General features: G+C 40.9%; 2 protein-coding genes across 2 annotated transcripts; both read right to left on the reverse strand.

Moving 5' to 3' along the window:
* Positions 1-319: 319 nt before the first annotated feature.
* On the reverse strand, positions 320-13,174 carry LOC136435163 (pre-rRNA-processing protein TSR1 homolog). Its single transcript, XM_066428400.1, has 21 exons — positions 13,040-13,174; positions 12,246-12,316; positions 11,643-11,729; positions 11,013-11,207; positions 10,434-10,550; positions 9,801-9,911; positions 9,326-9,439; positions 8,889-9,062; positions 8,524-8,683; positions 8,004-8,110; positions 7,452-7,562; positions 6,841-7,004; positions 5,276-5,426; positions 4,991-5,042; positions 4,722-4,780; positions 4,541-4,603; positions 4,272-4,355; positions 3,871-3,973; positions 3,350-3,490; positions 2,895-2,969; positions 320-2,442 (listed from the first exon to the last, which is right to left on the reverse strand). The coding sequence occupies exons 1-21, from the start codon at positions 13,146-13,148 to the stop codon at positions 2,264-2,266; spliced, it is 2,427 nt and encodes an 808-aa protein (XP_066284497.1). The 5' UTR covers positions 13,149-13,174; the 3' UTR covers positions 320-2,263.
* A 1,755-nt stretch (positions 13,175-14,929) lies between these two features.
* LOC136435170 (alpha-amylase-like) lies at positions 14,930-19,984 on the reverse strand. The gene is made up of 11 exons (XM_066428411.1): positions 19,849-19,984; positions 19,349-19,525; positions 18,906-19,051; positions 18,374-18,545; positions 17,963-18,028; positions 17,593-17,754; positions 17,219-17,366; positions 16,661-16,785; positions 16,043-16,215; positions 15,511-15,677; positions 14,930-15,199 (listed from the first exon to the last, which is right to left on the reverse strand). Exons 2-11 carry the CDS (start codon positions 19,514-19,516, stop codon positions 15,036-15,038), a joined length of 1,491 nt encoding a protein of 496 aa, XP_066284508.1. The 5' UTR covers positions 19,517-19,525; positions 19,849-19,984; the 3' UTR covers positions 14,930-15,035.
* Positions 19,985-21,325: the final 1,341 nt, after the last annotated feature.

Below are 21,325 nucleotides of genomic sequence, written 5' to 3' on the forward strand. Positions count from 1 at the left end.
CTTCAGCAGTCTGCTAGGTGACACTTCTACAGTGCTAAGTGTCAGGATAATGCAGTTGATTATCTGAATCTGCAAATTTAACGTTAACTGACAACCAATATGGCAAACGCACTGCATACGACGCAAAATCTAGCTAGGGATTTGTTTTAGCTAACTGCATTCTGTCAGTTGCTATCCATAATATTAACTTTCATCTCATGTTGAATTTGAGTACTGCAGGACAATTTAGTAAGGTCATGGAAAAATAATATCTATAATTGGCACCAACTATTACACCAAGAAAAGGATGGAAAAACAAGCCAACAACAACAGCAGTGTAGACGGTTTTGTTGATATTTATTGCCAAAGTGGACAAGGAAAAAACAGTAGACTGTTGTTTACCTTTACCTTCTTCATTGGTACAGTAGTCATTGCAAAAGTCTATCTAAAAGTCTTACATCCAATGCACTGTTAACTACATGTAATGACTACATGCTACTACAGTAACAAAGACCTCTAACTAGACACACATCAAACAGCACATGGGGAAACACTAAACATTGTGCATGTTAACGACAATGTTTTTTTTTGCTTATGTACAGCACATTGTTGTTTTTTCTTCAAATTCTTGCATTTCAACAAAGATATATGAATCTTTGATAGCATGGAAAATATTCTGTGTTATTCCTTTTCCTAACTTCAAAATGATATATACAGTTACAAACTTGCAAAACAAGTATATACCGATAGTCACAGTGGGAACAGTGCGTATTCTAACGATACATAAATTGATAAAGGAAGAAATGATAACTAAAACAATACCAATGGCATATATACTTTATGCCTTTAATTTACACTTTTGCTGACCATGCTTTATCCTACACGTTGTTTGAGGGAAGGACACTAATTCTATTTATACTAGCTACAGCAGACAACTAATAAAACATGCCACAGAATTACTGAACATGTACATATACATGTAACGGCAGTTTGGCAACTTCTACTGTGGCACTTGAATCTAAAGTTCAGTCAGTAACAATCACTTGTTCCTATTGACTGAACCCAGGTCACATTGCCTTTTATCCATTGCTGGTTCGAAAACTAGCCTCATTCCTCTGAAAGATAAAACCATTACCGGCATCTTTCTTCATGAATCTCCATAAAGTTGGACAGATTTGGGCGGAGATAAAATAACTTAATTAGATGCACCCACAAGAATGTAGGGGTGCCCCTGTCTGGGCTGAGCTCCTCTCTAACACTTGCATGGGGAATCAGACACTTTGTCCAAACATGCTACTTAACATAATCAAATTTCACTGAGAAATAATCAGAGCATCTCTTCCTGGATGGTAATAATGCAGACTCCACTTCTACTTTGAATTCTGATATTTCCAATAAGAGCAGCATTAACTGAAAAGTTACTGGGCTGCAGATTCCAAAGTTGCCCACATTCTCTCTCTTTCCTGTTATTCTAGTAACAATATTACTTATCCTACCCTATCCTTCCTATACCTACACGCCCATATGTACAACTATTGCAACCCTCCTCCCCTTCAAACCCCATAAAGTCTTAACTAACTTTATCAAGTGTAACGCTTTTTACTCACACAACCAAGAGCATGTATCCATGGCAACAGTTGCCTAGGCAACCTCAACATGTCTGGTGTGCAAGCAAAATGGAAGACGTTGACTTTGTTGCCCCACCGAAGTGGGTAGGTTAGTGAGTTAATATTAACCAGAACCTTGTGGTCATACCTACAGATGTTAGCTTTCTAATTCTTAACATTGACTGGAAACCAGTTTCATCATGATAGCTTATATAAGGAACCAGTTACAAGTTGGTTAGTAAGTTAATATTAACACTAACACGTTAGTTAATACTTGGCTTTTATGGATCACCGCCAAAGTTCACCATACCCTTTGTCTCTTGAAACGTCACAATCATCCGCTATATAGGTATGATATCCTTAGGTAGCATTATACCACTTATGGAGTATGCACCTTGATTGAATGGTATTGACATAAACATGCCTTCTTGTTATATTAAGAATATTGTTCCAATTATTGCTGTCCGATATACATGAACTGTTCATCGTGTTTATTATTTCTGAACCAAGAGTTTGACATAGGGGACAACCTTTGACCTCTAATAATATGATGTTATCATCATGCAACTATACTCTTTGTCTTGGCATTGCAAATTGAAAAGAAACATTTTTAGCAAAACTCATAAAACAAAATCATCTGACGGTCAAGAACATGACCTTTGACACATTTGACTTCCTTATGCCATCTCTTCTTCCATATTGGTGACCTCCGAGGTCACAGGTTGGTCAGGTGGGGGCATGTTGACCTCGGGGTCATAGGTCCACTTGGGGTACACACGTTTGTACAGGTTCATCAGTACGGTGTCCTGGGACTTCAGCTGGCCATCGAAAAAGCACTTCATGTGCCCATGGGTACCTGGAAAATACAGGATCAAAAGTACAGTAAGGCCACACTGGGCATTCTCTGGGCACCGCAAAACTTATGCGAGCGTGCAAAAAAAAAGTTGCCTTCAATGTGTCTATGATTAAATCAGTACTTTATACGATAGGAAAAAGGCATTTTATCATTAGTTTCCATTTTCCGATATTTTTTTTGGCAATATATGGCATAAATTTGCATCTTTTACAATTTACGGTATGGTTGTAACCTTTTTTTTAGAAACAGATGAAAATTGATACACATGGATGTCATCCATATAATCTAGTCAGTGTGGCCTACAGGTAAGGCAGGTGACAAAGCATAATGCTTTTTTGGTAGTTAACAGTGCCATGCAGCTTGGCTACAGCTTGTGTCTATAACCAAGCAGACCATTTCTCAGTAAGCATGTTGGGTTCACTACGATGTACAGTATCTGATAAGACACTCACCAATAGGCTCCTTGATATGCCCCCTTCTGCCCCACTTGGTCCTCAACTCCACCGGCTTAAACCACATGATATCCTCTGAAAACACATGTATAAATATTTATAAACAGGAGACACAAAGGAAAGGGTGTCATCAAAGTGATAGCATCAGCAACAGACCTTCAGTTGCGATGGTGAAGAAAACTTTTACCATAATCTAAAATGCTGTTTAAATCTCATGTTCCTGTCAACTGTGTCGTTACGAAATAAACCACAATTGGAAAAAAATTGTCAACACTTCATATCCACCTAAAACAGTACACTGGTGGGGCCTAATATACAAACTCTGCATGGAAGTTGAAAATAAACTACATGTAGTTCTGCTATGGAAACATGCTGCCCAATGTGCCTGTAGGCACAGGAGGACCTAAGGTCTAAGGTCTAACTTTAAGTTCTGCTATAGATTCTGCAACACTCACCTCTGTTGAAGAACATGTATCTAACCACAGCCAGCCTCCGGTTGATCTTGAAAGGATGGCCGCTCAGTACAATCCGCTTGGCGACCACCCGGTCTGGGTTCACACTCAGGAGAGAACCAGTCGCCACCAGAGACTGGGAACCTTTAACAGGTTAGGACTTGCTGTTAGGCTGGGTCACAACTCTTAGAACTTCAAGTTCAACACACATATGTACAGTACGTTACTCCAACAGTTAACAATTCAACAGAATTTATACAGAATTTTCTTGTTCCAAATTTACAAAAGTTATGGCTGTCCCATCATCTTGATAAACTAAATTGATGTGTCATCATAAAGAATAGATTAAAGCCAGACCATAGTCTGCTAATGCAAGAGCAGGAGTTTGCAGTGGACATTGACTCAGGTGACATGAACAAGTTAGAGCTAGCCAGAACCCGGAGTTGCTACACAAATTGTAAAAAAAAATTAGTAGGATAGGAAGTGTGGGATGATGTATCTTGAATGTAATTGAAGTTCCCTACCATCAGGGTACTCCTTAAACATGAGGACAGAGGCAGGAGGGAACATGATGGGCGCATACACCGTGGCAACGGACGTCCCTTCACTCCGCAGGAAACGTTCAAACTGAAACGTACACAGGAAGTGGAACATCAACAACAATTCAAATAGATCTAGCTTTGCACAGCATTGACATGCATTAAAAGCATTGTATACACTGTAATAGGATAACATGACTACAATGTTTAATGAGGTAAAAAGACTTCTTCTAGTACAGTTCTTGTGTTGGAAAAAAGACAATAACTTTAAGCATCTGTCACACCAACACAGATGAGTTTTCATTTTAATGTAGCTTCTGTCATCCAAATCAGGATAAGATTGTTAGTATGCATACAAAAGTTGGCAGTACCAAATGGTTCCATACCTTGTGTTTGTTGCCCAATGTGTGCTGGGAGTAGACAGGACAGGCTGCAAACCTGCGGTAGCCTACATGGAAGATCATTCTCTCCTGTGGGGAATGTAAAAACAGAAATAAGATATCCATGAAAATCCATATCCTGCATTGTTGTCGTTCAAAGATTTATCACACACATGTACAATAAAGGGTTAATGGCTAAAAAATTGACAACTTTACGACCATATCCTAAACATGCACATGCACCTTCCATGCCAACAGAAAAGACCATGTCTCACCTTAGACTTGATGGGCTTGTTGTTACCAGAATGCCTCTTCACAAGGAAGTGCACAACTGACATCTGCGGGAAACAGGAGTTTTTAAGAAAAAGTTATGTCAAAATAAATCAAACAACTGTGCTGCAAATGTTAGGTAACACAAAACAGACAACCAAAAGCTCAAGTATGTAGCTAACCCACCTTCTGTTCATGCTGCAGTAGGCCATACACAACCAGGGGGTGGGAGGGGCTGTAGTTCTCTAAAACAAAAAGGGTAAAATTAAGTTTTCTGGTTTTCAAACCTTATGCTGCACAATATGGTAGTGAATTCAAGACTCTTGATTTGCCTAATTCTAAAGAATACACTTTTTTTCATTTAATAAAATCCCGGTAGAGGACAGTTTGATAACTTCCCATCATCCAAAATTTTTAATTCAGAAATGTTTGTTTTTAAAAATCTTTCCACTCACCTATGAATGTCTTTGGCACATTTGCTACATGAATAGTGATGTACCAACCAGGCTGTAACAGGGGAATATATAGGCTTGTAAAACAAAATATTTTGATAATTAACATCCAAACAAAACATAGAAATAATTTCATGTCTACAAACTTTAAACCATTTCAGTCATGCATACGATAAATGCAACAACTAGACAGTTGTGTGCCCCTTGAAAAACAACTAAACAGAATTGAAAGGGGCTACCCTACTGCCTAGAAATTCAATGTATAAACTGTGATATGACATCCCATACCATGGCAGCATCTGTGTCATCTCTCTCCTCATTTAGGACCCGTTTGGCTGTACGCTTGAAGCTTTCAAACTGGAAAATCCTGGCGAAGTCCAGCGGTAGGTTCTCCTTGGGGTCCCAGGGGGAGGTACGGAAACTCTTTAAGCCTCTGTATCTGGTAAATAAGAAAGTCAGAATCTGTATTTGTGTATAGAAATTAGAAAAGAATCTGCACTTGAAGCATACTACTGCAAACAATCTGTCCTTTACAAAGGAACGACTTTTCACAGCAACAACATTGATCCAATGGACTGTATGTGATAGAAGTGCAGATTTGCTGAGTAAACTGTAAAACTGTAACACTAAAGTAGACCAGAAACCTGGCGCAGATAATGATACTGGCAAGAGCTGAAATCACAGACTCTCATAGCTAACTAAGTTACATCATGGGCAGGGAGGTGTGGAGCCTTGATGTTAAAAAAATGGAATGATTGGTAAAAAAAGGATGGGAATATAGGAAAGAAGGATATGAAATGTGGGAAAGGAAGTTCTCTTCATCTGTCATATTTCGCAACGAATAGCCTCAGAGGTCTCCTACATTAGGTAGCAATTTCTGAAAGACATCTGATAGTTGTGATACTCAGTTCAGTTCTAAGGAGAGGTCCAGTCTCAGATACGTGATAGTTAGTGATGCTCAGTTCAGTACCAAGGAGAGGTCCAGTCACAGCCATGAAATAGTTAGTGATACTCAGTTCAGTACTAAGGAGAGGTCCAGTCTCAGATATGTGATAGTTAGTGATGCTCAGTTCAGTACCAAGGAGAGGTCCAGTCACAGCCATGAAAAGGTTGGTGATACTCAGTTCAGTTCTAAGGAGAGGTCCAGTCTCAGATATGTGATAGTTAGTGATACTCAGTTCAGTACTAAGGAGAGGTCCAGTCTCAGATATGTGATAGTTAATGATGCTCAGTTCAGTACCAAGGAGAGGTCCAGTCACAGCCATGAAAAGGTTGGTGATACTCAGTTCAGTTCTAAGGAGATTTCCAGTCTCAGATATGTGATAGTTAGTGATGCTCAGTTCAGTACCAAGGAGAGGTCCAGTCACAGGTCACAGCCATGAAAAGGTTGGTGATACTCAGTTCAGTTCTAAGGAGAGGTCCAGTCTCAGATATGTGATAGTTAGTGATGCTCAGTTCAGTACCAAGGAGAGGTCCACTCACAGGTCACAGCCATGAAAAGGTTGGTGATACTCAGTTCAGTACTAAGGAGAGGTCCAGTCTCAGATATATGATAGTTTTTGATGCTCAGTTCAGTACCAAGGAGAGGTCCACTCACAGGTCACAGCCATGAAAAGGTTGGTGATACTCAGTTCAGTACTAAGGAGAGGTCCAGTCTCAGATATATGATAGTCTGTGATGCTCAGTTCAGTACTAAGGAGAGGTCCAGTCACAGCCATGAAAAGGTTGGTGATACTCAGTTCAGTTCTAAGGAGAGCTCCAGTCTCAGATATGTGATAGTTAGCGATGCTCAGTTCAGCCCATATGAGTATATTGGTTTGATAATTGTGAGAATTATTTGAAAATGAGCTTACTTTTGGAACCTGATCCTAGCTAAGGCGTCCATGGGCGTGTCCACTTCATCTGGGAACATCTGGTCCTGCCGCTCGTCCTTGTACTTCTGCAGCATCTCCTCCTCCTCCTCCGCATCAAACCCAGCATCGTACTTGGCATCTCTGTCTTCTCCAGCCAGGCTCATCTGTTATGGCATTATAGTAATGGTAGGTGCGTCAGTAGGAATGTCTTCTGCTCTAACATCACCATAGAGCTTCTGTCAGTGTTATATGTTGATAGAATTACTTATCACGTTTAAATAGTTTTTGAAGCACAAAATCATGCAGAAAAATCATATACATGGTGAAAATGAGTATCTAGCTTCTTTTAGGGACGTCCCTTGGATAGAACGTTAAATGGAGGTCCCATGTTTGAGGAGAGCCACACCTCAAGCACGTAAAAGAACCCCCACGCTTATTGAAAAGAGTAGGGGTCCCGGTGTGAGAGGATAAAATATATATGCCCGGATAAGCAGCTTGTACTGTTCAGTACAAACCTGGTGTTAGGCAATCATGCGGTTTACTGGGTACGCAATACAAACAAACAAACATGTAGCTATAAGAAGATTTCATTCCCTTATTTCCTTCCTCACCTCCTCATAGTCCTCAGTAGCAGCAATGCTCCCACCCTCCTCTTCATCTTCTTCTTCTTCTTCCACAGCTTCCATCATGGCATCATCCTCATCATCTGAGTCAGACTCCTCCTGTATGGTAAAGATTATTCATGAAAATCAATCTGTAACTTCTTCTAATTCAGCTATCATCAGTGTATGCAGATGCAGTGAGGAATCTATAGATTATGAAAATCTGTAGGAACCATAAAGTGGTCATTAAGAAAGTGTGAGCTCAAAGCGGACCAGAAACCCTGTGCAAAAGCTAAAATCACAGACTCTCAAAGCTTACTAAGTTACATCATGGACAGGTGTAAAATGTTTTTGTTGAATGGAATGAGGAATAAAAATAAAGAATGATCTTGTAAACCGATTAATACTGTGCTTCATGTCTTCGGCAGTTTAGTCTCAAGAGACCATCTGTGCGCCTCTGGAGGGTTGACTTCCGTTGTGGCTCCTACTGTGACTAATGTGCTTCCTATAAAGTAAACTATATAATAACAAGATCAAATATTCTTCAATCAACGACCATACCTCTGCATTATCTCCCTCATCCTCGCTGTCCACAATCCAGGCAGCCTGATAGTCTGAAGTTCCCTTTGGAACTTTCTTCACCGTCTTGATCTTCTCTTGAAAAGCAACTGTAGGGTTCAAGACGGACAAGTTTCAGGGAACATGGAAATTTCATGGACATTTAGACAGGTGTGAAAACAGACAGATCAAAGCAGACCAGAAACCTGCCTCAGAATAATGATACTGGCAAGAGCTGAAATCACAGACTCTCATAGCTAACTAAGCTACATCATGAGCAGGTGTAAAATGTTTGTTAACATGAATGGAATGCGAGATAAACAAGGGTGGGGCGATAGGAAAAAAAGGCAGAGACACAGGTAGAAAGAGAAGGAAAGGAAGAAAAGGAGAGAAAGATAGGAAGATATGAATAAAAGAAAGAAGGGAGTAACTTGATAAAGAAAAAGGAAGGAAGGAAGGAAGAAAGAAAGAAAGAAAGAGGAAGGAAGGAAGAAAGAGAGAAGGAAAGATGCCAAAGCCGTACCCTCTGCCTCCCTGATCTCGTCCTCTGTGGGCCATGTCTGTTCCCCCTCCATGGGATCAGGCACCACCTCCGCCTGCAGGGACTCCTGTCTGCTGGGGTCCGCCCTGGCCAGGACCTGCACATCCTGGTCCATAGATGAGGAGGCAGCACCCTCTGTGTCCTACAGTAGTCAAAACACATCATGGAGAACATCAGGATTTAGAGTCCATAGTAACTACTGTAAACAAACTTATTACCTCTTCCAAGATGACAAATCAAGGGATGTCTAAAGAGGACACATCCGTACCCAGACACAAAAGTACAAATGTAGGTAGAAACAATTTCATAATGCATACGGATCATGATCATTCCTAGTAGTAATGTACCATGGAATCTTTTTGCTTCTTCTTGTCTGTCTGTTTCTGCAAGGGGTAGGGGTCAGGGGTCAGGTCGATCTGGGCCATCTGGAAGTCACCGTAACCAGGGAGATGGACCAGTCCATTCACAGACAGGGGGCAGCCCTTCAAGTAGCCTGTCACCTTCAACGTCCCATGTGGAGACTGTAAAGGGGAATAAACGAGTTAGACAAATTCTTAAGACTTTTTAAACAATTTTGTAAGTCAACATCACATAAAGAACCTGTTGTAGATTGTCAGTGACTTAAATTTTGTCATTTTGCAGATTAACCCTTGTGTTTATTAAGTCATTTTCAACATATCTTAACTAGTTTAGCTACAGCCATAACAATCAAATAAAAACATTTTGAACCTCTCTTTATTACTACTGTGTAGTTATAAACTTTTCTTTTTATACTCCAGCATACCTCGTCCTCTTGTTCATAACTGACGCTTTGAGCCAACAGGTACGGCCGATGGTCACGCAGCTTCAGTCTACGCCGCTTCTGATTGGTCATGTGCCTCAGTACCAACGCTGCATCCTGGCGAGACAGAGTTGTAAAATATCAGATACCCATGCTGACGTGGGAATAAAACCCATATCTGTACACCTGTCAAATCTAGCTGTTTCCATTTTACAAAGTCATATTCAACATCATTGCATGCACTACATTATATGGAATCACCTCATCTTACCAGTCCCATAGCTATTTAGCAGCCAAATATGGAATACATATATGTAAAATCTTGTTTCCAAAAACAATATGTAATCTTCATGTTATCTATCTCGATCTGCACTTGGTCTCATTCTGAATAAAATATTAGTAAAATTTTGAAAGCATTTGATTTGCTTATTTGTCTATTTATCTGTTTATCTGTTTGTTTGTTTGTTTGTTGCTTTACCTGTTGTGAATCCAGGGTGTGCACTTTTTCTTCAGGAAATCTCCTCTCCATGGCCTTGTTAACGTTTCTCTTTGCATCATTTCTCTTCTTCACAGGCAAATTGTTGATTCCCTGTAGAAAAGCATGCAAACATGTCAACAATACTTCTCCATGCTTATCACAAAAAAAAACTGACAACTAAGTCCTAATATCACACAATCTGTTTACATTTTATTCTCTACAGGTAGTACTACTTCTAGCAGTTATGTTCCTAGTGTCTAAGCTACAGTGCTATGGTATAGTGTGGCATTTGTCATGCAAAATCATTTTAACAACTTTTGGTCATCATCAAAGTGTACAATTGGCAGTACATTCTGTGCAAAGAACAAATCAGGTCTGGCCTTACATAGCTATGCTAACCAAAGTAGAAAACTGCTGTGTTACACCTTATGACAATTAACAAGGTAGGTCACAGTCATATTCGTCATACAATCATAATACGATCGCAAACTGAGGGAATTCTTTGGACAGCCATGTGTAGTAGAAAATTCAGCTGATTTACAATCATGTGGGCGGTCGGTTCTGTCAAAGTTATGATGGTCTACAACGAATGTGACTGCGCCGTTACTTAACACAAACAAAGAGGCCACTAACCCGTGTGACTAAGACAGGTGTGGGTAGCCCCTGTGAAAACAGGCAGGTCAGACAGTGCTCCCCTAACTCATCAGCGGCTTGGGTGGGAGAGAGAAGTAACAACAGAGTATCGGCAGCCTGAGGGAAACAGAACAGAAATGCCTTAGTCTCGGTCCTCTTGAGATGAGAAATTATATTTCTAGTCCTCTTGTTTAGTTTGATAAAAGATTATTGCCTTTAAAAAAAGTCTTACCTCTAACTTTTTCCTTCTGTAACTAGAAGAGTAAAATTCTTCATCAAGTTACACTTAACTTATTATAAGATGTTAACTTTCAAGGTGCTAAGGTAGCATTGTCACTGAAATGTATTGGTCATTGGATAAGGCATCAGGGGAAGAGTTTATGATAGTTATGATTTCAAAATTTTTTTGAATTTATAAATTTATTGAAGTTCATGATAAAAACATCTGTAGCATGGAAGAGTGGCCATTGGCTAAAGGGTATCTTTATAAAGGAAATAACAGAAATATCATATAGCATATTTCTCAGAAAATCGCTCTCAGGCTAAGTAGAATAATTTCAGCTTGAATTGAAATCTAACCTTAGCAGCATCGAGTATTGCTCCGATGTCATTCCTGGGGGGAGTGAGAAACGTGAATCTGTGTTTGTGTCGTGGGACGGACATGTTGACAATCTTGTTGTCCTGTGTTGTGTACACCACTGCCGTGTCGTCACACCCTAGCAGCTCTGTTAACGCCTCCTCAGAGCTCACGTCATCACACAGAGGGACCATCACCTGGGGGGAGGGCAGGGAATTCAAATTATAGTCTTGAAAACTGTTTCCACTAGGGATACATTTCCCTTGTGGATGGACTTATTTTACACTAGAGGCTGTGACTGCATTGTGACCGCTGAGCGACAAAAGATTTGACAATTGACAGATCGCTCAACAAATTTCATTGAAAATGAACAAATCTTTTACGTTTGTGTGTCTTTTATATTTTGCATAATGTTCCAATTATTAATTCAAGGGTCACAGTACACAAATCCAACATTGGTTGCTGTACAGTGGCTCATGGATTGCCATCTGGTGGAAAGGGCCTTATTTGGACCCCTTGTGTTACTGGTATTTGTATTCACACTGAGTAAGTAACGGCTAAAATAGTTATGAAATATGCCAGTGCTTTTCCTGAGCATACCTCATTCCATGGTGGAATACATGTACACTTACCACGGTATGTGGCGGCCCTGTGGCCCCTCCTAGGGTTCTTTTCTGCATGAATACTTCTTCCCTACTTTTCTGACGCTTTTGCAGTGCCTGCAACGGGGAAAGGAAACAATAAAGCACAGAACAAGCAATGAGTAACAGAACTTTTATTATTGTGAATAATAATAACCCACTCCATGCTGGACATTCTGTCATGCACAAATTTTCTATTACTAGTTACAATTTGTACCTTGTAACAAAATATGTGCATGATAGAACTTATGATTGGGTATGGTAGAACATAGTACCTTTGCAGGGTGTTAAATATATATTTTTTTGGCAACCTGCATAGGAGGGGGGGGGGGGTCAGCTTAATGCTGAATTCAGGAGAACCCACTACATATCATGCTTAATTCAAAGAAGGCAAACAATTTGGTCGCCTTGCTAGGAATAATTACCTGAATGAGACAACTTTTCCTATCAATTACAGGGGATCAAAATAGCTTGCTTAGGTCTTGTTAAAGTAGTGTCCCGCAGGCCCCCATGTACATGTATGTGTCATCAGATACACAGAAGTAACCGTTCTATTGATATACTAGTAAATTGATGTCAGGTTCTGTAACTCACATGGTGTCTCTTGTCTGCTTTGGTCTGTTCCCGTTTCACTCTTTTTGTCCCTGCTTTAACTGGTACACGACCTGCAAACAGAGACAAGGGGGCATAAAGCCATTGCATCGCGAGGTTATACATAGTAAGCTGAATCCAGGTAGACTGGCATACAAATCCTGTTCAGAAGAAATGAATGGTATCAGGTATATGGTCCGAAACGATCTAACATCAAGGTACTCAGAGTCACCACAAAAACGGCCAAAGGTCTCTTCTAAAAAAAAAACTGTGATAGAAAATTCATTGGTTTTGACATAACTGTCTACACATACTTACATGTTACTACATAGGTGTCCTATTTAAGTGGTTCTTACCCCTAAACTGTTCAAAATTAGATCATTAAAAGAACTGTCAAACCATTTATAACATACTGAGGATCGACACACTTTCAAGCTGCTCATAATCAAGCTCAAACAGTGCAAATTATATGAGGTTATAATTTGAATCAGAGCTGCCCCACCCTCAAAAAATTATAATTTTGACTCTACCACAAAATCTAATTTCAGATGTACATCTTTTTTTCCAATCTGCAACATTTCACCGAGAATTTCAGTTGTGTACCATTGTGCCCTGGTATATATTGATGGAGTCGAGGATAGAACCTCCTTGATGGAATGATGTATGAGTTGCATGGCTAGACATGCCCCCCTCCCCCACATCCACGTGCCAGCACTTGCAGCAACACGTCTTACACATTGGTGTTACAGTGCCTGTACAACGGACGCAAAATAAACGTGTTAGGAAAATAGTATTACCTTTGTACTCCTTGTCTATCTGCCCCTTGGTGCGGTGGCGTCCGGTTTTGTGAGATTTGTTGTCCTGTTTCAGCGGACCGGGGCGATGTCTGTGCTCCATGGGTGCCATGATGGATTGCTCAATATTAGTAAAGCGCCCTCTGTCGGTCCAATTGATTACTGCTGAATAAATAGGCTGTTGCGGATCAAAAGGGCCCAAAGCGCCATGAAAACCAAGCAGATCTCCACGTGTGAAAAATCGTATCAGCCTGCTAGAATTTTCAGCCAGTCCCCGTAGAGTTGTCAGTGTCACTTTGGAACACGATAACCGCGTAAACAAGTCAACCGAGTTTGCGAATTTACATGTGGGCACTAGTTGCAGTACTACAGTCAGCCGTGGGATGTCTCTTTTGAACCGTGTAGACTGCGCGGTTGACTCCTGTCTTCATCGAAAGCGTCACAATGATGTAGGCTGAATAAAACGATATGTGACGATGGATAAATACAATTTATTTAAATAATTATCTGTATTTTTATCCAGAATCTTCAGTCCTCCTCTATCATCATAAACTACAGGAAATGGTTGATTTTAACGTTACAAGATACCGTGTACGAGCGCTATCAACCGGAATTAATAATAATACTCTTTATTGAATATTCCTGCCCAGATGGGCTAAATGCAGAGATGACCACACGTGGTCTAGAGGATAAAAATGGTAAAACATGAGAAACTAAAAAAGAAATGCCACATTCTAACATTACAAAGTAGAAAGCAAGCAAGACTATTCTTAATCTAATGTTAAACACCTAATTATTTCTTCTCTCTTTTTGAAACACTTGGAAACATGACTACATACTTTGTCAATTATATGCTCATTCGTACACGACATCAGGTAAATGAAAGTATCCTGCTTTTTTGTACATTTCTTGTCTAGTTCTATTGTCTTAAACTGCTATTGGTGCTCATCTTCATATAAGGAACAATCAAGTAGAAAATGTGTCTCGTTTTCAACAAGTGATCACAGAATTCGCATATGCATGTTCTGTTAGTTAGAGCATTTAACCACCTTGGTTAGAGGGGTACGGTTATGTCTGCCAAAATCTATGTGAAGGGAATGGTCACTGATGCGAAGTTTACACATCGCTCTGCGATGTTCGACGTTTGCAATGTTTAAATAGGTTTCTCTTTCATATATAAATCTTTTTGAATGTTTTGTAAGTAATTTGTTGCCTTGGTTTTCTCTTTGTTCTTTCACATGTAATTCTGAGTTGAATATTTGGATTCAACTCAGAATTATATGTAAAAGGACGAAGAGAAAACCAAGAATTAATTAATACGCACTCTCGTGTTTGGTTAATCATCACCAGCACTTGCTTTAGTGGTTTTGCCTTTCAAGTAGACTGTTTTCGGTGCCGCATAGTGATGTTTTTACCTGTTTTTTTTTTTTTTTTTTCATATTCACTGATTGATAACTCAACAACCACCAGGAGACATCTGAAATGAAGATGGCGAATCTGTTTGTGGAGAGGGCGACAGAGGCTCGGCAGCTACGATAGAGATGGACACCAGACTAGGGACAGTGATAATCTTTAGTAACCCGCTAGCAGCTCCCTTTGAGTCGGTAGCTTCTTGCTATCTTTATAAGCGGTGCCTTCGCATTCGCTTTCGGCATTTGGTCTTCGAATAAAATCCTGGCAGAATCAGTCTCCCGTGATAGTGACACTCTTCCAAACAGTGAGTGTTCATCAGTTGAAGTAATAAGTGTTAAGTAATCGTTTAGTAGTTTATCATTATCTATTGATTCATTCTCATTTCTCCCTTAATCTATCAATTCATATGTATTGATTTTTCATGAGTAAATAAAGGCTCAAACTAATAAATAAACAAACAAACAAACAAACACATGCATGTTGTGGCGCTTTCAGGTGGAGATTTATTTTCCTTCAAGACTGAGACTAATCTTTGTCAATCACTTGTGACGCAGATATATATATAGTTGCTCTGGACCATGTAGCTTTACAGCTTAGAATCCTGGTGGATGGTAATGACACCGTCATCAGCATGGTTGGAGATGTGGAAATGCGCCCTTCCGTCCCCTCCTACTGTAATGGTTGTGCCACTGCAGTGGCTGCCGTGTTTTTCGCCGGAAATAACGTCACAGTAGCTTCCGGCTGGCATGCCTATAAAATATAAAAGATCGAGTATGGTCATGAAACGCCGTCATCTTGATTCCATTGTCTGTGGTAATCTTAGTCAGCGTGAGCAATGTTCCCCTTTATTCGCAGCCAATCTTTGTCCATTTGTCCACTCACATGTACGCCGTACGTGAACTATACCTTTAACCAATAAGAGATCAGAAATTACAGCGAAGAGCATATGCCCATACAGGAATTTTGCCGTTTCTGGCCCCCGTAGGTTCTACTCTACTCTACAACTTGACTATACGGCGCGGATTCTGATACTAGTACTAAACAGCCTCTGTACATCGTACCTGTTTGCAGCCACTCGTTCATGTTCCAGTCATCGTTGTTGATGACGATGAAGCCCTTGTTGCCACGTGAGAAGGCGATCTGGTTGTTCCCGTTACTCCACCAGTTCTGCAGACTCTGTCCGTGACACACGTTACGGAACTGCGCCATGTTCTTAATCTGACGCCACCTGAGATAACAGGAGTTGAAAGAATGGTGTAACTATATATTGAACAGAAATTCGAACATGGAAATACCACCAGGAATTTGCTACCCAGATTTAATAGGTACTTCAGTATGTAATTGTTGAACATTCGCAAAAGCTAAGTTTGTTGATGCCTAATGAATGCTGGTAAAGAGGTTGAGAGTTCACAGCCTCATGCACAGTTCTTGTACAGGGTTTACACAACCCCATGCACAGCATGAAATGAACGCTACCATTTTAGTTGAGACTTAGCTCTTTTCGCAAGACGAACAGTGTCGTGAATACGTAGAGTATCCGTCGAAGTCATAGCTCATAGACAACAAAGAGCGTGCCCTGGAGTGTTGACTGACCTGTGTTCACACATCCAACCACCCCCGCAGGTACCGTCATTGTTGATGGTGACACCGTTGGTGTTACCGTTACTGTTGGGAGGACCTTGGTCAGTGGCGTGAGAGTCGAAATAGAAGCTGGACATCAGCCGAGGGTAGCCGTAAGGATGGGCCAGCATCAAAGCATTGGCCATCTGGGGGTGGAGGACAGATGTTCTTATGTTAGTATATCATATATTGACAATGATGTTATGATGATAACATGTGCATTATGCAGACAGATAGCACCAGGTTCTAGTTCTTCCAGCGTAAACCTTGTGTTTCTTAACGTTTCTGGCGACCCATTCCAAAACATCATTTTATGAAGACGTCGATCAGAGATATTTGCACAGCTTCAGCTGGAGAGAAAAACTGTATAGATCTACCATTTGCACTGGTCGTGAAAAGGGTGTTTCTTGCGCTCGATACATCGATATCTAGACAATACCTATTGTCCTAGAAATTAAGTATCGAAAACATCCCCACATGCCGGATAGCAGACTGTAAATAGTCCATGACAGGTCGAGTACATGTGGTTTTCATTCTCCTTCGTTATCACTTGGGGAAGGATCTTTTTAAATCTTGTGAACTAAATTTTACCTTGTAGAGTTTGGCGTCTCTGAATGTAATGATGCTGGCTCCACCGGCACCATGGCCACGCTGGTTGTCGTGGTTATCCACGAAGACAAGAGAACTGCCAGAAGGCAGCATGCCCCAACCTTCACCTACATGGTCAGGATATACCAAAGTACACGATGAGCGTGCGGTCTGCTTCATTGCACTGTACTATAGTCATATTCGTATTTGAATCAACGTCAGTTTTATAGAAGGAAATCTTCGACATTAGCACGACTGACCAGAGGACCTAGTCTGTGTTTTCCCCAATGTTGCGCTAGTGGTAAGTATAACCTCGTATAACCCTTACAACCACTGGCGATGATTCAGAGATCACTGTCGGAAATAGGCAGAGTTAGGTAAAACAAATAGACATGTCACGGTTAAGCATTCAGCGAGATATACATATACCTACAGCAACTCATAATAACCCGTTATGATGAATTGGCTTTTGTAGTTCATTTGTACCTTCATCGACATGCATGCTATGGAAGACGATCTCTTTTTTGGGGGGAACTTCCCACAAAGTTATCTTACACGTACCCCAGTTGGAGAAGTAGCTCAGCTTCTGGTTGTTCCACTTCCTGAACACCTCGCCGATGAACTTGGAGTATTTGAATTCGGTGACGCGGCCGAGGTGTTGGTACTGTCCAGATGTGATGGGCTCGCCGCCCCCGACGTCAATCACTTCCTGTTATAATATTAGCAACAAGAAGTATTAATGAATTATCAGAGGACGTAGAGAATGGAGTCGTAATTCTATCTGCGTTTTTGTTAAATGATATATGCTTTAGGTACCCAAGGTCGGCCTACTCCAAGCAGCATGCTAGCAAGCAAGCAAGAACAATGGCATTTCTTTCGCTAGCCCTTGGTTAAATGAATTTCTAGACACATCCCATTTATCATTTTGTGCATACCTGCACGATGAAAGGCCGAGTGTTGGCGGCAAAGTCGCTGGTGGGAAGATCATGCAGTCTGCCGAAGATGGCATCCAGGTCACCCGGCCACATGTGCTTACACGCGTCCACTCGGAACCCGGCAACACCGGCGTCGATGAGCTTGTTCATGTATCCCGCGATCTGTGATTGGAAGAACAGCAGGTCATCGATTCTCGGTTTCCCTTATACACGCAGAAAAAAACATATACTAGTATATGTATTCATATGTATACGAGTTATATATCATACTGTCATAACAGCTCATGAGAGAGCAATTCATCGAAGGAGTCCAGGAGGAGTGAACTCATCAGTATTACCAAAACTTTAAATTGTGAGAAAGGACCCTGACCTTGCCCCTGACGTATTCGGATCCCAAGTTCAGATCTGGTAGACCGACCAGCTTGCAGTTACGGACCTGTAGAGAGAAATATGGAGAAGCTGATATGTCACATAGCAGAATATTAATCGAAATATGAAAAATCAAAGAGACGTTTACATTTTTGCGCTATCTTTAATGAGCGTTGTTCATGACGTCAACGATGGATCATGCTACACGTTCACGCAACAGATGTCGAAACAAACCTTTGTTGAATCATTTTAGATACCATAAACATCCAAACGTCAAACTAAAAGGTTTCCGGAAACTATGGGAAAGGCTAGTCGCACCAGCATTGTAAGCCCCACTTTCAATACACTTTAGATCATACGAAAAGTTGAATGGGCCTTGCACACAAAATCACAAGTACACCTAGATACACACCTGGCTAACATCCTGATAGTTTTCAATGTTTCCGCTTCCGGAGTTGCAGTTGCCATCGTTGAAGTCAAAGGCGCTGTAGATGCCCGGGAAGTCTTCTCCGTTGTAGGAGGAACCGGCTGTTCCAGAACCGGACCCAGCTGCCATATGGTTGATCACGGCATCGACGTAGATTCTGTAAAAAGTGGCTGATGTTTCATTTGGAAGATGAGACGTCAGGAACAAGTAGAAAATGCTCTAGGTGTCTGATTCATGGTCTTGTTTTAGTAAGAAATGAAGATATGCGCATAACCGGAGAGGTGGATCGGCAACCGTAAAATAGACGCTTTTTGGAAGAAAGGTTGTAGACATGTTGACTAGAATAGTCGACGTCGTCCCAAATGGTACCAGATAGAAGTGGATGAGGGTTAGTCGCCATCAATAAGTTTCTATCAGGGGTATCTTTATTGAGCTGACAAGCAAGCCTTCAGAGTTTTATTTCTGTGACAGTCCTAGCCTGTTAGTCTATTCTCTATCAAAGATGAAGTTAACCCACCTGACGCCGGCGTTGTTACACCTCTTCACCATGTCCCTGAACTCCGCCTCGTTTCCACTGCGGGTCTGTAGCTGGTAGCTGACCGGCTGGTAGCGCTCCCACCACGGGCGGCCGTCCTTCACCGCGTTCTCGCTTGGAGGAGACACCTAGAATAGGGAGTTTGTCGCGTTACCGCAGCTACGGACCATATAGTCAGATCAGGCTTAGAGCCTTAGGTCTACACTAATGGCCAAACTTCTGATCTACTCCAAACCTTATTCGATGTATAAAAAAATGCTCTGATTATGTCCCGATCCCTTTTTTAAAAGGGTTCCATCGAGACGTGAAAACGTTAGATATTTCAGATTCTTGGTATTCGAGTGATGTGTTCACCACAACACCCGTCACATAACTGATTGAACTGTAGAAACAAGATCACCATCATGTGTTCTTCTTCAACCTACCTGCACTGCGCCGAAGCCGTTGGGCCCCAGGAAATTTTCACATTCCGCTGCGATGTCCGCCCACCTCCACTCAAACAGGTGCACAACAGTGGTGCGCCCATTCTCGTTGTTCGCGCCCCACTGTGCCAGAGCACCAGCAAACAGCGACAGGATAATGATGAGCCTCATGTTGATGTTCTGCTGGAAACAGATATGCGGTATTCGAAACCCTAGAGGATTCTGTTCAAAAGTGCAAAAGTGAGAAGCCGATTCCTCTAAGTTAAAGGAAAGACGAGATCGTTTGCTCATCGTCGAGCAAATTTGTGAAGACAACAGCTGGTCGACCGGTCTGGAACTTTCGATCATGTAAGAAAACAATAAAGATTGTCAAGTTGCCAATGAATTCATATCTTTTCTCTGTGTTAAGAAAGGATGTGATTAAATAGTTCTCTTTCTAGTGATATCTAGAGAATTGTACACCAGGGCCAAGTATCTCCCATAGATATAAACATTGCGCTCACCTTGCTACCCAAGTCTCCGCCAAGTGAACGGCTGTGAGTCAACCAGTCAGAGGCTCGTACGCGCGAGACGTCTATTTATACCAGTTCGGAAGGACACTAGAGATAAGACCGACCGTAATGTGAACGACTAGGTACGTAGACCTTCCCTAGACTAGTTCTGTTCGTGCCATGATTGGTAGATACTGTTTGAATAATATGTGTTTACTGTGGTCCCAAGATAGCAATGTCATCAAATTATGTTCACACATCCAGTGCAGTCAAGGTAACCAATATGTGGGTTGAAAGTTACACGTGCACACCAAACGTCCTGCATGACATCTTGTTGTGCACTTTGTGTTACATCATCGTCCTGCAGGTAATTTGTTGTTTATTTTGTGTTAAAGCAATGACGATATTCTTCTCCAACAGAACAGCCTCAGATTTCTTTAGAAAGAAGGAAAGACGTATTCCTAAACTGCGAAATTGTCTATGTGCCAAATCTGTAGAAAAACAAACAAATATGTAGCCTATCAGGAGTAGTTTGATGTCAAAAGATGATGGATAAAGGCAATCAAAGCAATATTAGCGCCAAAAAATGGAAATAAAGAAATGCTGAAATCTTTTTGCTGTGACATTCACTGACACTGTTTAGCATATTTCCGTAAAATTATAATAACTCATACTTTGAGCATTTTAAAAACGCGGAAAAATGTGCCGTATGATGATCCCCTTAGTTTCGCGAGCCTACAAATCCCCCGGAGACGATTTTCAGTGAGTTCTCACATCACAATGATGTCGTATTTTTGCATCATAGATGTCGCTATGCATTGTGATAGTGTTGTTTGAACTTATCATGTATAGAAATGACAAAATAAATTGACTTTCAAAATCCGATTTTCGGACCCTAACATTGTCTGGGTTTCTTTTGACATCAAACTACTTCTGATGGGCGACGTATTTGTATTTTTTCCTACAGATTTGCCAATTAAACAATTTCGAAGTTTAGAAATACGTCTTCCCTTCTTTCTAAAGAAATCTGAGACTGTTCTGTTGGAGAATATCGCCATTACTTTAACACAAAATAAACAACAAATCATCTGCAGGACGTTTGGTGTGTAAGTGTAACTTTTAACCCACATTTTGGTTACCTTGACTTGACTGGATGTGTGAACATAATTTAATGACATTGCTATCTTGGACCACAGTAAACACATTACATTCAAACAACATCTACCAATCAGGACATTGAATTATTTCCATACGAACGGAATGTGTGAAAAAAATGTGAGAAAGTCTTATCAGGCAGCTGGGTGTCCTGGACAGAATTTCAACTCCCAGGCACCACTAAATATGCGTCTCATCGATCAATATTATTCTGCCATAAATCGCTTATTGTGGTAGGTAGTTGATTGATTTGTTAACACTAGTGTTACATAAATTCTGGTTTATCTGTGGAATGTCTGTGCGTAAATATGGATAATCGATAAGGGGCTTCCGA

Source organism: Branchiostoma lanceolatum, chromosome 5, assembly GCF_035083965.1.
Source record: "Branchiostoma lanceolatum isolate klBraLanc5 chromosome 5, klBraLanc5.hap2, whole genome shotgun sequence".
NCBI lineage: Eukaryota > Metazoa > Chordata > Leptocardii > Amphioxiformes > Branchiostomatidae > Branchiostoma > Branchiostoma lanceolatum.

Coding starts and splice junctions, on each gene's coding strand:
- LOC136435163 (XM_066428400.1), bottom strand. CDS start 13,148: ATGGCACCCATGGAGCACAGACATCGCCCCGGTCCGCTGAAACAGGAC. Junction 10,551..11,012: donor CAATACTCGATGCTGCTAAG/GTTAGATTTCAA, acceptor TGTTTCCCTCAG/GCTGCCGATACTCTGTTGTT. Junction 2,970..3,349: donor ATACATGTTCTTCAACAGAG/GTGAGTGTTGCA, acceptor ATGTGTTTTCAG/AGGATATCATGTGGTTTAAG.
- LOC136435170 (XM_066428411.1), bottom strand. CDS start 19,516: ATGAGGCTCATCATTATCCTGTCGCTGTTTGCTGGTGCTCTGGCACAG. Junction 16,786..17,218: donor GAGCTACTTCTCCAACTGGG/GTACGTGTAAGA, acceptor CTGACCATGTAG/GTGAAGGTTGGGGCATGCTG. Junction 15,678..16,042: donor GGTTGGATGTGTGAACACAG/GTCAGTCAACAC, acceptor CTGTTATCTCAG/GTGGCGTCAGATTAAGAACA.